Source organism: Rhipicephalus microplus, chromosome 3, assembly GCF_043290135.1.
Source record: "Rhipicephalus microplus isolate Deutch F79 chromosome 3, USDA_Rmic, whole genome shotgun sequence".
Lineage (NCBI taxonomy): Eukaryota > Metazoa > Arthropoda > Arachnida > Ixodida > Ixodidae > Rhipicephalus > Rhipicephalus microplus.
This window is the reverse complement of record NC_134702.1, coordinates 31,123,178-31,138,576: the sequence shown is the minus strand read 5'-3', so window position 1 is coordinate 31,138,576 and position 15,399 is coordinate 31,123,178. Positions and strand designations below refer to the sequence as shown.

Below are 15,399 nucleotides of genomic sequence, written 5' to 3'. Positions count from 1 at the left end.
GAACAAGCGCATTTAGGCATGTTAGACAGGAGCGCCATCTGGCAGTTATCTTTGAAAACGAAGGCGTGCACGACCGCGGAGAAAGATGCACGCCAAACTCGGAGGTGATAAGGTGTAGAATCCAAAGCGACGGGCAGGTGCCACCACCGTGCCGTTGTAGCAAAGTGTTGGAAACACCTTCTTGAGCATTGCGTTGCACTGTCAGCGCAGCGCGTTAAACGCAACAGTCCTTATAGTTATGTGTGTGTGCCTCTTTTAGTACAAAGACAGACATACAAAACATAGACATGTTGTTATGGCACCTCAGATATGTGCAATATTTGCATTTTTAATTGACAATTGCACAACAATGAACGCTAAACCTTGAGCAATATTGGTGGGCCCGGCGGATGGGGTTGGCCATTTGGTGCCATTTCAGGCATCGTTAGGGCGGACATACAGACAAATGTACAGACAGACCACAATGTTTTCGTCGAAGGTCCCCAAGAAAGACTATCTTCTTAAAAAAATTAAGGTAAATGTACAACACCATACGCGCTAAGAGTGTGACATTTTGAAGAGATTTCAATGACGTCAAAGGGTCGGGCTACAATCAACCACTAGTAATTAAACCAGTTGCAATAAAAAAAGAACCTTACGTGCATTACAGCATGTATTAAAACGCTGCTTCTCCATTTGCATGGTTCATTGAAAAAAAGAACCGCTTGGTGTTACCTAGGGGAATGGTGCAATCGATTTAAAAGTTTCATCTTTGCCTGGTTAAATGGTGCCATCTCGCAGGGCCCATTTGAACCAGGTATGCAAAAAAAAAAGTTTCATTGCAGAAACATCATGCATTCTACTTCTGGTGTGAACGCGTTGCATCGAGGAAATTGTGAAATGAGTTGTATTTTCAATGATTTTTATCCCTCAAAAACGCTAGGCAAATACAAATGTGTTTATGACTGGTTGCACAAAGCATCAAAAGATATCAACACCATCATCTAGTAACCCTGCATTTCTACAGACTTTTGCATACAACCGCTACAGTGGTCCGGTGGCTAAGGCAATCAGCTGCTGATTCGCAGGATTGGATCCCGGTTGTGGCAGCGACATTTTAGATGGAGGGAAAAATGCTTGCGGCCTGTGTGCCTAGATTTAGGTGAACGTTGAAGAACACCAAGTGGTTGAAATTTCTGGAGCCCTCCACTACGGCATCTCTCGTAATCTTATGGTGGTTCTGGGATGTTAAACCTCAACAATACAATTATTAACCTTTTGCGTATGTTTTGTCGTGTTCATCACTAAAACGTTACTTTAAAGCATTTCTTCGGCATGAAAGTAGCGTTATGAGGTTTCTGCATTGCTATTAGAACCCGCAATGACAACTTGATATTTGCCTTAAAGGACCCCTAACATCAAATTAGAAAACTCTAGGTGCTTGTGTTGTTTGACACTCCTGCATGCAGGGCCACCTCTAACCCATTATTAGTAGCGAGCGTTGCCTAGAAGATAATTTAATTTGGTTTCAAAGCTAGCGTACTGCTCCTCGGTATTCAGGTACAATCAACATTTTCTGTGGTTTTTACATAGACCGGGGATTCCCTTGTGACGTTTCAGAGGTCAAGAAGATTTCCAGGGCGCGCACAATACCCGACTGGCACTCAGTGAGGAGCATTGTTTGTCACCCCTCTCACTACGACGTCGGGCTGCTCTCGAGGTGGTTTTGGCTGCTTACGCCAGGAGTGCTTGTCTTTTTCACGAGGAGGACATGCGCGAAGCCCCCACACTGTTTCGTTCTTCACCGCGCGCTGGTTCCCCTATTTGAAAGCAGCGTGTTTCAGCGTCTGCGAAGCTTGACCGCACGTAGTCTCAGGTGCTGCTCCGCTGTGGGGCACTAGTTTCTTATGGTATTTGGGCGGGCGTTTTGAATTGACGCAAAATTACGCTGCTAGCATTAATTATACAATTCATTAGAGCACTTACGATATCATGTGAGCATTACAGAATGCAAAGCTACAAATTACTGTAAAAATCTCGTTAACAAAACTTTCTCTGTCGGGGGTCCTTTAAGAGTCCCATTCAGGGAGGCAAAATGCTAGATGCACTATGCAATATCACTCCACATTAAAGATCCTCAAGTTATTGTTATCTAAAGCCCTTCATTGTGCTGTACCTCACAATCGCATTCTTGTTTGGTACGTAAAACCACAGCAGTTATTAAGATTTATACTAGGAGCGAAGGAAGGAAGAGTTATGCTAGCTAAGTACCCACGGTACCAATGACAAGTAACACGTACAGGCAAGAGGCACTTTATTATAATTAAGATAAGGCAGGCACCTCAAGTGTCCTCGCTGTCAATGACGAAGTTGAATTTGAACTCATTAGCGGTCTCTGGCCCATTGGGTTGGCTGTCCTTATCTCCTGTCGCCACTTTCCTCAGGAAGACAGACTTGGTCTCGGCAGAAGGTTGAGGCTGCAACCTAGTCTTCCTGGTAGAGTCTGCAAAGTCACAGTGGCAGGTGTAAAACGGAAGGGTGGTGGTTAGGGTTAGTTGGTACTTCATGATAAGTGGAGGTAAAGCGTGAAGAAACAGGCAACATAGACGATAGCAGAGAGCCCTTTGTCCGCTTTCGTTTGCGTCGTCCATTTCTTCGCTCGTTGTCATGTATTATGTAACACAGAGTTTCTTATAAATACGTTGGAAGAAACTTTTACCGCTAGTGTCTGTGGAAGCTGCAATGCACGGCACTTCAGCCAGCACGGGAATGATGGGTAGCACACATATTTGTCTAATCTTCGTAATTTCGGCTACGTTTGACTTCGCGTGGCTTGAAGCTGCTTTGTCACAAAACCACAATCAGCAAATGTTCGGCAGATGCACTTGACCACCTTAACATTTAAGGCTCGCCAATTCAAACCGACTCGCGAAGTTCACAACGGTCTATTCTTTTACTCAAAACAAAACCAAGACACTACAATAAACGAAGCCACAAGTGCGCCTGAAGCCCACAAACTAAGACTGCACAATTTTTCATACTACCCATCACTCCCATGATGGCTGAATGATTGCAGTGGCAGTCCCCTCTAGTTAATTTTAGGAAACTCTATCATGTAACAAACATCAGTGAGGGTTAGCTGGCAGCTTTGCAGTTGTAGAACAACCAAATCGGCTGATGTGCCAGTAACAGCAACACGATTTATATGCTTGCTTGCAATGAAAATATGCCGAGTGGATCAGTTGATGTCACTGCAACAGCAGCACATGTAAATGGAGACTCAAGACGAAGCTGGGAGCAAATGAAACAGTGCATCCTTTTACAGTGTGTTGTTATCGTGCCAAGCTCCAACCGGCTTGATCTGCCATGTGAAGGGTAATTCTTGATAGAGTCACAGGGCTGACAAGGTAAAACAGAATAGAAATATGGGTAATAATGTTACTCGACAGTGGGAAACAGGGCTGCTTAAGTCTGTAGTCGAATTACGCATACCAAATAAAGCGTGACTGCAGTGCATGTGCAGGCAACAGATTATGACTATAATGATGCTCCTGGAATAAATAGCATCTACCCACCTAGGTGCATTGGCCAAGAGACATTCACAGAGTATTCACATGCGCTGCAGTCACATTTGAAATGTAAAATCAACTAGCCCACAACCAAACCTTGCTTGCTCAGAACAAGCGAGTGATTAACAATGCAATGTAGATTTACCTATATCGGACAATGGTGAATAATCCCCGACTCCCCCCCCCCCCTTTTTTTTTCTGGTGTAACAGGCCTGCTTGAATGAATACGAGTCACTTTAAGGTGTCTTACGGCGTTGTCCACAAAGATAATGTTTTTCTTTCTTTAACAATGTAGGTGCGCCTAGACGCACAGCAGCTCGGCTGCGTAAATCGAATATAAACTTTCTCGGGCTATTTGATTTGTTTAGCTTAGAATCAACGTGTCCAATGACGCTTCATTGGACACATTCAGGGCAGTTCATGTAGAACAGTAACGACGCGCGAAAGTACCTGTGATGAACTTCGCCTTCTCTTGTTCCATCTTCGCCCTGTAGTTCCCAAGCGTAACGCTCATCACCTGCCTTTTCTTCGCGACGGGCGCTTTGACGCTTTGGAGCATTTGAAGAGCTCGCAGTTCTTCATTGTCTGATAAAAAATAACAAGGGAAGGGGACGGGTAGATCGCTTGCATCAACTCTTTTTCCAAAGATCGGCAAATGTAGCACCTTACAGTTTTTTTTCTTAGCGTCGGCGTGGGAGAGTGAAATGTTGAGTTGCTCAATGCACCACTTCAGCTCTCGCTCGAACTTTTCGTTGGCGTCCTGCGGTAAAAAAGAAGGTGTTCAGTCCCATGGGGTTTGTAACATTACACTTAATGAACGGACCTCATCATCGCTATGATCTCCCGAGCTCAGTGAAGTAGAAGGCTGAGGTACTGGCAGCTTCTGCTGGAAACCAAGGTAAACTTTGAGCGTACACATCTCAACGCGGGTAATTACTTTACACTACGATTTTACAAAAGTACTACCTGAACAGGTAACCTCCTTCTTCGATTCATCAAGGAGGTTGCTATAAACCTACGAAAAAGTTCAGGTGAACGCACGACAACTACAAAAAGCAGTGACAGACAACAGTTTGCGTTTGTCGATAGAGGAAAACGTGTGTGTTTACAAGCGCTGCAAGCGCACGAAACTATTGTGTTAAAAACAACTCGATGGGCGCCGCCATACTGCGTGTTGCCAGATTGATCTTTACACCTAGACTAGATCACAAACTAGGCTTTAACATATTGACGGTTTGTGGCCACAATTTGCAAAATATTTGGGCCACAACGGTTGTTTCTAAGTTATGCTAGAGTGCATTTGTTACGTTTTAGTACAGTTTAGCTAATAACTAAAATGACACAATGAAGCGTACTTTGTGCTTGTTTCGGTTTCGTTGTTAGGCAGGAAACAAATGCGTACGTTCTTTTTTCGCATCTTATGCTAGAAAAACAAAGCCCAGAAATATAGCTTTTGCGTCGTACTTCACTACGTTTTTCTTCCTCTTTTTTTTTTCAATGAGGTGTGCTCCATCACTCGCAAACATGCTTGTAAACCTCGACCTCTTTCGCAGCGTATCGTTTTGAATGAACAAGTCGATAAAACCTTAGTTCCTGTCCTGTCTAATGATCTATCTATACGGTGTACTAGAATGATTTTCACGGTCCAACTCAAGTCGTTGTACCCACGAGGCGAGTCATTATACCGATCTGTTCGTTCGAGTCACACATTTGAGTGCGCCCGGCCAGATCCGCATCGAACTCCTTTACGCAGGCGACAGGAGGGATCAATCGACGGCTGAGAAGTGTGACGGTACCTGAGACCGAACGATATTTATAGCGCGAGAACAAAACGACGACACAGAGACAAGGACGCGTGTCCTTTTTGTCTCTGTGTCGTCGTTTTGTTCTCGCGCTAAATAACTATCGTCATGCCATACCAATCAGCCCAAGCTGCCACACTTCTGATACCGAACGTTTGGCACCGCGTGATTGACTCTTTTACGGCAACAGCAGAACGCTCCCCATCACTCTTGAGAATTGTGAACCGTGCGACCGAGGTAATCGTAGTCAACGGTGAGCCGTGTGACGCCGACATGTATTTCCTTCACTTGAAGGTACGAATCCCTTCGAGTTGCTAGAAAGTAATTCAATGAAACTTTTCAAAAAGTAGGTCCCACCGAAATTTGAACTCGGATCGCTGGATTCAGAGTCCAGAGTGCTAACCATTACACCATGGGACCTGTTTCTCCGATGCCGGGAATCGAACCCGAGCCTCCTGGGTGAAAGCCAGGTATCCTAGCCACTAGACCACATCGGAAGGTTGTTGAATTGGTGTTATTACGTTATGAAAGTCTAGCCTAACCGTTTTTATATCTGTGCGCTTCTATATTTTGTTATTTTACACTATTTTTGCAGCTCCAAACCGTAATGTAGGCGTTTATTTTTAACCTTGCTGCTTTATTCGTTGAGAAATAAACGCCAGCAAAAGGCCTAAACAAAGGAGGCGCCCGCTTAGTACGCGCATTTGCTAACAGATGGCGGGACGCCCGAAATCTAGGCAAAAGCTCAAAACTTCATTGCCCTTTTCTCGCGATGGTCGTGTGGTCGTGCGCGTTGTTTTGTGGTGCGTGTGTGCTGCTCAGGACTTGATGAGTGAACATGTGACGAACGGCATGCCATAACAGTGAGTATAAATTCTCCACTGCTGGCGATGGCTGCCGGCTTTGCCGACGCAGCTGTTGCAAAAACTTCGCTCCGTGCCGCCGCACCAGTTTTGTTATTCTACCCGCTTCAAGGTTGCGCCGAATAATGTTGAAGTATATTGCGTGTTGTTCCGAAGAATGCTATATCGAGAGAGAATCGTTCTTAGCAGTGTACCCCTGCTGTTGCCGTTCAGCACCACCTGTTTAGTATCACGGCGGCAGCTTTGTTACCTTCGCGCGCTCCTGAAACTACAGAGTATATAGGCAAGCCGTCGCCAATTTTGGACTCGCGGCAAGATTGTTGCAAGGGGCCAACGTGGTTTTGTTAGTACATTGTGAACTGTCACCATCGGTGCGCCAAGACCTCAAGCGACGTTGCTTGTTGATTGTGAACATTCATTCGTTGATTGCGTAGCGTGTTAAGTCGAAAATATGCAGCCGTGGTGAGCGATGCCGCTCACCACGGCTCTACGAAATGGAGAAGAAATATGCAAGTGATTATGGGGTTCTTACCTTGTAGTTCATCACGTAGCGCTCGCCCATATGGCGTTCGTGTTGGAAGGACGCATGTTTGTTTACATAACGTGCATGTCGCGAGAGCTCGCGCCCTCGTTTGCGCTTCGCTGGCTTGTGACAATAGAAAGCCGGATATGTTAACCCGTTTCCTTACCGTCATTGAGGTACTTTGGATAGAATTAAAAAAAAAGCGCGAATTGTGCTTTTCACCGGGCGACATTCCGCGTGAGTACGAATGTATCGTGCATTAGATGCAATCTTGAAAGGAAGCCGCATTTTATGTCGAGTTAAGTAAAACGTCTTTGCTGGAGCGATTTCCGGATTGGCCGATTGTGCTGACGGACAACATGCCTATAGGTCGGCATGTAGTACTTGCTTATTTTATTATGTCAACCTGCTGTAGAAAAGTTAAAAGTTGTGTAAATCGTGATGTTGGTGGCGAAGTTATGCACTGCCTGCTACGCAGCCTTAACTGTCGTTTGGTGGTGTCGTCCTTCACAAAACAGCTGGCACACATTGAAAGGATCCCAACTGCCCCTACGGAAGCTCGCCGACTTTCGCCGCTAGCTTATGTTGGATTGCTTTGTATTTCGTTGAAACCAAAACAAATAACAGTCTTTATTTTCCCACGAGAGGGAAAATAAAAAGTTGCTGGTTTTACTGCCGGCTGCCGGACGTTCTGATTGATTGCGATGTACGTTTAGCAGTTCTGGTGGCCCAGATTTGTCCGGAGCCCTCCACTTGTGTTACCCCTGTGACGTCAGACGGGTTTAATCCATATGGTCAAGTTAAAACAAACATACACATTTATATAGTGGTTCATTTGAACGTTCCTTTTAGCCGAAGTGTCAACTTTACACTGTATTCAAAAGCTATGCGTACGCGAATCATACCCGGGCTATCCAGCCGTATGCAAATTACGCCGATCATAAATAATTTATGTCATGCACAGACTCAAAGGTCTGCGCGATAAATTCGCATATGTAATACGGTGCTGCGAGTTCTGGCTTTAAAATGAGATGAACGTCTTACATCTACAGAGGTGAGAGAGATCACTCCTATAAATTTATAAATACAAGATCGTTCATTTTCCTCGTAACTCGAAAGTGACAATTGAGGTCGACGCGTGCTTTGACTCGGCAATTTCAAAGTGTGTGTGTGTGTGTGTGTGTGTGTGTGTGTGTGTGTGTGTGTGTGTGTGTGTGTGTGTGTGTTCAGCTTTGCGTAATGCCCTTCCCGAGTCAATTTCTATCTCCCTCTAAATTCCTAACTGGAGGTTTGGTTTATTTTCAGTTTTTCTTTCTTTTTTTTTTTGCAGCTTCCCCCCCCTTTTGTTCTCTTCTCATGGCTCTGACCTTTCCTTCCCTCTGGTCTTCACTCCCTCTACGTCCCCCCTTCCCGAAAGACAGGCCAGGCAGGGGTGTTCCCTCCCTGATTTCCTCTGTCTTGTGTGCATGGACAGACCGAGCTACAGATGTATTGAGTCTCTAGGAATGATAACTTAATTCTGTGTCCGGGAGCGTGCCGTAAATAGTGCTTGGGCAGTTACGGGAAGGCATGCGTAATAAACATGTAGCATTTGTGCAATCCAGTACCGCAATTAACCTCCTGTCATGTAGTTTTCGCGCAGTTGGGTGGCATGGTTCAAATACAATTATGTTTGCATTTAGACGTAAACAAAAAAAAAAGGGGGGGGGGCAGAAGATGTTGACTTATGTCATTTTTAAAGATGTTTCTCTAGTGCGTAACTTTGTGAAAGTTTGCTAGGTGGCTCACACGACATTTATTTTTATTTAGAACAGCACTAACGCAAAAACTTTGCACCATGTTTTTTTTTTTCTTCTGGCAATATGTAGCTTATGACTTGCTTAATACGGCTGCAAACCTAGTTTGCGGAAGTGCGCAATGATTAGGTATTTAGAGACGTGTTTACGCACCCAGACGCAGTTTCGAATTCAGAGAACACTGGGCTAGGCAGGAGCATTTCCGGCGGCCAGGTAGACACAACTGGCCTCGTGACCACGCATAACTGTGACGTAAACGCCGCGCGCGCGAGCAGGCGCCGCGCTGACCAACCAACACAAACTCGTGACGTAGGTTTGTTTACAATGGCACCGCCATGATGTCGGCGTCGCGAGGTGCGCGGTATACACATTGCAATTGATTTTAATTACAACTAGGCTGTATTTACCATTGATATTTCGTAGATCTTGGGATTCAGAAATAAGTCTCCAGAATAAGTCTCCAGAATTGGATTCAGAATAAGTCTCCATGTTTCTGCTCTTGGGAGCAGAAACCTGGAAACCTGGAGATGAAGTATATATAAACATTCTGGAAGAAATCTACAGGGGATCAACTGCTACCATAGTGCTTCATAAAGAAAGCAACAGAATACTAATCAAGAAGGGTGTAAGGCAGGGGGACACAATTTCCCCAATGCTATTTACCGCGTGCTTACAGGAGGTTTTCAGAAGCCTAGAATGGGAACAGTTAGGGATAAGAGTCAATGGAGAATACCTTAGTAACCTGCGCTTCGCCGATGACATTGCATTGCTGAGTAACTCGGGGGACGAATTGCAACTCATGATTACGGAGTTAGACAAGGAGAGCAGAAAGGTGGGTCTTAAAATTAATCTGCAGAAAACGAAAGTAATGTACAACAACCTCGGCAAGGAGCAGCGCTTCGAGATAGGTAATGGTGCACTTCAAGTTGTAAAAGACTATGTCTACTTAGGGCAGGTAATAACCGCAGAGCCTAACCACGAGATTGAAGTAACTAGAAGAATAAGAATGGGGTGGAGCACATTTGGCAAGCACTCTTGAATTATGACTGGTAGATTGCCACTATCCCTCAAGAGGAAGGTATATAACAGCTGTATCTTGCGGTACTTAGCTACGGAGCAGAAACCTGGAGACTTACTAAGATGGTTCAGCTTAAATTGAGGACGACGCAGCGAGCAATGGAAAGAAAAATGGTAGGTGTAACCTTAAGAGACAAGAATACAGCAGAGTGAATTAGGGTACAAACGGGGGTTAAGGATATCATAGCTGAAATAAAGAAGAAGAAATAGACATGGGCTGGGCATGTGGCGCGTAGACAGGATAACCTCTGGTCGTTAAGGGTAACTAACTGGATTCCCAGAGAAGGCAAGCGGGTTAGGGGCAGACAAAAGGTTAGGTGGGCAGATGAGATTAAGAAGTTTGCGGGTATAAATTGGCAGCAGCAAGCACAGGACCGGGTTAACTGGCGGAACATGGGAGAGGCCTTTGTCCTGCAGTGGACGTAGTCAGGCTGATGATGATGAGATCTTGGGAATTTCTCATTAATCTATTTCACTCAATATCTCGCCTTTGAAATTTTTTGCCACTGCTCAGTAAAAGGAGTGCTGACATGAAATTCAAATAATTTTTGCTTGTTGCTTTATATAAAAAAGTCCGAGTGTTGAAAATCCTAAAAAGATTCCTTATTGCTTGAAAATGCATTCAATATATCTTTAGTGTCGCTACCTTGAAATGGCAATTTTGGTTTCGGTATCGAGCGGGTGGCTTCGTAGTGATGTGCCAACACAATTCTGACGTCACAGACAGACCGTAATGCGCGAAATAGTAGCACCAGCTCCGTCGTTTGCTGTCACTGGCATGTGGCTCCCGTAAACAACGATCACTGAATCGTCCATATACTCCAACAGCCATTTCTGCCATTTAAACCGCATGCAGATTGCAAGACATCGCGCATCCAGTGACTAGTTGTGTTAAGAAGTCATGCTAATGTTCATCGCCGTGTGGCTGGCTTGAAGATACAGGGAGACAGAAAAACTTTAAAATTGTGTAGTGGAGCATACGCACCAACGCGTATGCGCCTTCGGAAGACAACGAAAAGCACCGTGCTCTGCTTGCGCGAGAGTTTGTGCCGCCTTTGCCAGACTTGCCGTACGCCCACTTTCCGTCGCGACCTCGTTGCGACTTCTCTGCTCGAGTAAACGTCATCACATTTGGTGGAGGCTGCTGAGATCCCCAAGCAGACCTGGAGCTCCGCTCTCGCAAGTTACCTGAAAGACTGCCGCGAAACATGACTGACGCAGTCGCCAACCAGCCCGTCCCAGCCCAGCCAGCACCATCGGCTGCCCCGTCTACCTGCCCCGGCGCTACTCGCCAGCGGGACCCACCAATCTTCAGCGGAAGTGGTGAGCATACGCACCAACGCGTATGCTCCACTACAATTGTATTAAGATGTCTTATACGTGTTGTCTGGCTCCGGTGTGTGGAGAGCGCTTATAGTGCGTGTAATGGAAACGAAGAAAAAAAAAAAATGTCCCAAGACTGAAACTCGAGTCAGTTGGTCTTACTTCATATTGGAACGGCCGCGCAATCAATCACACATGGACCGAGTAAAGAAGGTACTCGGTCCGTCTGTGCATGGTTGCGCAGCCATTCCAATACGAAGGATGTCCCTTTTGGAGTGAGTCGTGTCGGTGCTCCAGAGGGACTGCCAACCTAAATAAAAGCCATCTCTGTCCCTCCCACACATAGTTTACACGAATGTCCATCCGATAGCACTCACTCATTTTCATGACGTTACGCACTTATAGTGCTTATAGTGTTTCACATAGTTCACTTTTCCCATGCATAACACAAGTTTGTGCCGCAGGTTATGGGTCGGAAACTTGAACGTATTGGCAAAATTTTTTTCACGGATTCTGACATCGGTGCTCAGCCGAACATGTTGTTTATGAAGTGCCGGCACGCCTTTAACTCCTATTGTGCGCAGTATTTACATTAGCGGAAAAAAAGCAACTACTGGCGCTTCGAGTAAGAACAAGGAAGTACAACTATCTATCATACGTGTGGCGGAGCTTACATTTATTCCTATTGCGTAACAGGCTATAGTCGGTTACAACCTTATAATAAATACAAGCTCCGTTCCCAGTACTGCAGCACGACTGTCATTCATTTTTAAAACAGAACAGTGAATGCTGATTTCTGTTCTAACCATAAGCACATCTTCTCTGGTAATGCAAATACTACGCATATCATAAGGTAACAACAGTTCGTCGTTCCTTGTACGTTTGGCAGAGCGGTGGAGTCGGGAACGTTTGATGAAATTCGTCAAGAAATAAAGTTTTTCGACTGAAAATTAGGCAGAAGAACGCTGCCAGTACACGAGCCTGTATACGTATACAAGTGATACGCCTGAAATTGGTGTAATCTGCCTGGCGTCTCGTCAATGGCCGACAGCGATTCAGTGGATTTAGGCACCACTCCTCCACTTGTATTCGTTTGTCGGCTAATCCCTTATTGGAACCGGAAACAGTGGTGGGGCGATGCGTGAATTTTCGGCTCACGCCGTGATTTTTGTCAACAGGGCCTCATCAAGTGTGAGTCCCATGGGACGGTATTATGCTCTCCCACAGTAGAGTATCAAGTACTCAATATCGTTAACCATCTTTTTGAAACGCGTATATTCAGATTCTGCCTGGGTGAGACGGTGACTGCAGCGGGCGGAGCTTACGTTTATTTTTAGGCTGTAATCGACTGTACATATAGTATGTATATCTTACGCTGCACATGCATGGGAGCAGCGACACACACTCTGTGGACATACGAAGCGGCAAAAAGGTAATTACGAGAGCGAGTAGGTTTCGCGAGTGACAGTTCGAGAACACTGTCTCGGACCGGTGATTACGTGGTTACCGAAGATGTGTCAGCCTATGGTAACGCCGTGATCGATCTCATGTTAAGCACACCGCATGGCACAACGCAAGAACAAAAAGAACGCGTTTTAGCTAACCATATAACTGGTTCTGCTTTCAGATCTCCGTTGCTGTACATTCCGTGCGCGCGTACATTCGTTCGGGGCGCATTGCGACCGATCGGAATCGTCCGTCATGCTTATATGAAAACGCAACGAATTAGCTCCCCAAATATGTACTCACTCGCGAGTTTGACTCGTAAAGAAATTTCTCTGTTATGAAATCCGAGTGATGTTTGCCGACTGGGTTAAGTTTTCCTTCCTGCAAGGCGCGCTCGCAGCTCATCGAGCTTTAGTTGATATATTTTCGGTTAACGGCACGCGATCGAACTGTATGAGGCCGTGGAACATTAATGATATCGACCGAAGCTTCAGCGCGTGGCCAAATTGAGCCGAAAATCGAATCTTTCGACGTTAACTGTATAGCGTGAGGGCAAATAAATTTGAACGTGTACACCAAGAGGGGATGCAGAGAAAAAGGTGTATGTGCCTTTGGGGGGAGGGGGGTGTCCTTTTAAAGGTCACGAAATGTTTTACGGCTAAAGCTGGCTTAGTTTTGTGCCTCGAAAATAATGATATTTTAATTATGCTGATAATACTATGGGTGCCTGCGATGTATAACGAGTTCGTTTGGCTGCTGGTCATGACTTAGAAACACTAGCTGTTAGTTGGTTCACCTAAAGAACTATGGTCACTTAGCGCGAAATGAGCGGCCATGGTCATGCAGGTAATGGAGACCATGGTCATGACCTGCACGGCAGAGTAGGTCACATTTGCTGGGCGCTTACGCTATTCCACTATTGATTAGCGTTAATTAATATCTAGAAAAATTGACAAAAGCAGGCAAAACTTGCTCTACTATACTGAAATGTTACACGTGCATTGCATTTTTTTTTTCATATTGTTTCTGAATGATTCAAACGGGAATCATATTGAATTATAAATGGAATTTATATATGTTTCGTAAGAATGATACATTTGCGGTGTAACATGCGGAAAGTTTTAGAAGGGATATTGCGAAACTCGCGTTTGAAACGCAGAGACGGTCGCTGGAGGTATGCTACGTTTTACGAGTTCAGTTGACAGCGATAACCGCGCGTCAATATTCGGTTGTGATTCAGCTCCGCGTTTAACGATTTTGATAAAGAACACAACAGGACTATAAAGAAGTAAACTGTGGAAAGCCTGTCGCAGCCGGATAACAGTTACGCAAAATTCTGGATGTATAGGACTCTTCAGAAAACTCTGTTGAGTTGTCCTACGCAAGATGGCCGTCGTTTTGCTGAAGTGGACGTTGAGACGAGTGCAAACCTTCGAATGGTGGGAGCATTGACCGAGAACTTATACCCCCCCCCCCCCTCACACACACACATACACCACCATGGAGTATATCAACACCGCCTCCCCCAAAAGAAAAAAAAAACATGTATGCTCCACCCCACCTTGCCCTGCTTTCTAGTAACACGCCACCCCCCCCCCCCCGCCAAAAAAAAAAGAAAAAAAAATCGAAATTCTGGACAATCTCTGCCCTCGGTGGCTCAACTGCTGCTGCAGTCTGAAAGTTTACATCCGATGTCCGCCATCTTGCGCGGCTTGAAAGTGGTGCATGTGTGAAAGCTTGCATAACTCGGCACGCTATCGCATATTGCGCTCGTGTTGTATAATCTGCCCAGGTGCTTCTTGGTAAACAGAGCAAACGGATGCTATTTTCTGCAACCCTAGCGGCTGGGCGGCTCCGCTCCAAATATGGTGTCCTCTTCATTCTCCTTCGAATATATGTAGGGTTCGATGTTTTATCTTCGCAATGCTTACTCACGTACACCTTTTGCCGTATATCTCGAGGACGCTGTTTCGCTTATAGCTTTCGACGTAAGCTTTTTGAAGCCCTCGCGCGTGCCTTGGCGAGATTTTTTTTTTTTTTTTGTCTGCTAGGTTTGCAAGGTCGGTCCGGCGTTTCGAAGCTCCAGCTTTCCGGGATTCCGTTTCACTCAACTTTCGGGGCTTCCAAGTGAACTAACGAATAAAAAAAGTTCGAAAGAGTACCCCCAATATAAGCTCGCCTCGTCGAAACAGACAGGCCCATTTGAGGCTCTCAGGGGCTTGAAAAATTTTTTGGCTGAGACTCTGGCAGCTGTTGGATTCTCATCGTGTTTGGCAGACCTGAGCAATAACCCGGAGTTTTAGGCCTTAACCGATCCGGCGGAACCGTAAACAATCGGTCGGGGGGTGGTGCTTTGCGCTGCGCACTGTTTCCTTGATATGTTATCTTTCTCTGTATCGCGTGCCTGTATAGCGATATAGTACACACCGTTTTCGCACCGTCTCTATCACTGGAGCACAGTGCGGTGTATGAAGCAGCTAGAAGCAGATAGATAGAGAGAGCGTTAAGGGGACACGAAATAAAAAGAATGACTTGGTTTAGATGAATGAACTGCGCTCTGAGAACTCTAATGACACACGAGTTTCACTGTTACAAGTTCATTATTAGCGGAGAAAAACCGAGGTTGAAGTTTCATCTTTAAATCTCGCGCCGAAATCTCTGCGCTTGACGTCGGAAATCCCAAAATGTATATTTCGTATTTTTGCGACCTTCGCCCGATGAAATTTTCTGAGCCTTCGCATGCCACGTCCACGCCACCCACAGATGACAGTGCACTTGAATTTTACCGATTAGAAGCTACGTATAGGGCGTGATAGGCGCCTTCAAAATCTATGACGCCACGCTGTTTGGTGCGGGAATCTCAAATTGGTGTCTCAGCCCGGATTTTCTTTCCGCGTCTTTTCTCCCTTACTTCGTGTCGCGGTAAGAGGGTTGTTTTTGGAATCGGGAAATCGTTTTTTGCTTATACGTGAGAAATCTTTTTGCTCTTTCGTGTCCCTTTAAAGACTGAACGGGTGGAAC

General features: G+C 45.5%; 2 protein-coding genes and 2 non-coding genes across 5 annotated transcripts in view; 1 reads left to right on the top strand and 3 right to left on the bottom strand.

Moving 5' to 3' along the window:
* Positions 1-2,276: 2,276 nt before the first annotated feature.
* On the bottom strand, positions 2,277-4,716 carry LOC119160068 (UPF0488 protein CG14286). 2 transcript variants are annotated; one of them, XM_075889178.1, is made up of 5 exons: positions 4,515-4,716; positions 4,372-4,434; positions 4,218-4,308; positions 3,999-4,133; positions 2,277-2,482 (listed from the first exon to the last, which is right to left on the bottom strand). In XM_075889178.1, exons 1-5 carry the CDS (start codon positions 4,542-4,544, stop codon positions 2,322-2,324), a joined length of 480 nt encoding a protein of 159 aa, XP_075745293.1. In that variant the 5' UTR covers positions 4,545-4,716; the 3' UTR covers positions 2,277-2,321. The 2 variants fall into 2 exon arrangements, with proteins under 2 accessions (XP_075745293.1, XP_075745294.1); XM_075889179.1 differs by having other exon boundaries at positions 4,372-4,431; positions 4,515-4,696.
* A 982-nt stretch (positions 4,717-5,698) lies between these two features.
* On the bottom strand, positions 5,699-5,770 carry TRNAQ-CUG (transfer RNA glutamine (anticodon CUG)). The gene has a single exon. It is a non-coding gene; the product is annotated as a tRNA-Gln (tRNA).
* A 5-nt stretch (positions 5,771-5,775) lies between these two features.
* On the bottom strand, positions 5,776-5,847 carry TRNAE-UUC (transfer RNA glutamic acid (anticodon UUC)). Its single transcript has one exon. It is a non-coding gene; the product is annotated as a tRNA-Glu (tRNA).
* Positions 5,848-6,057: 210 nt separating this feature from the next.
* The window catches only part of Hsepi (D-glucuronyl C5-epimerase), an 88,909-nt gene continuing 79,567 nt past the window's right edge, over positions 6,058-15,399 (top strand). Inside the window, exon 1 of the mRNA XM_075889177.1 lies at positions 6,058-6,213. The gene's annotated coding sequence lies outside the window, so the exon portion shown is untranslated. The remainder of the gene's footprint in view (positions 6,214-15,399) is intronic.

Excerpts from the sequence above, each read along its gene's own strand:
- LOC119160068 (XM_075889178.1), bottom strand. The coding sequence starts at position 4,544 with ATGAATCGAAGAAGGAGGTTACCTGTTCAG. Across the intron at positions 4,309-4,371 it reads GAGATCATAGCGATGATGAG|GACGCCAACGAAAAGTTCGA; the intron begins GTCCGTTCATTA and ends TTTTTACCGCAG. Across the intron at positions 4,134-4,217 it reads CGACGCTAAGAAAAAAAACT|ACAATGAAGAACTGCGAGCT; the intron begins GTAAGGTGCTAC and ends ATTTTTTATCAG.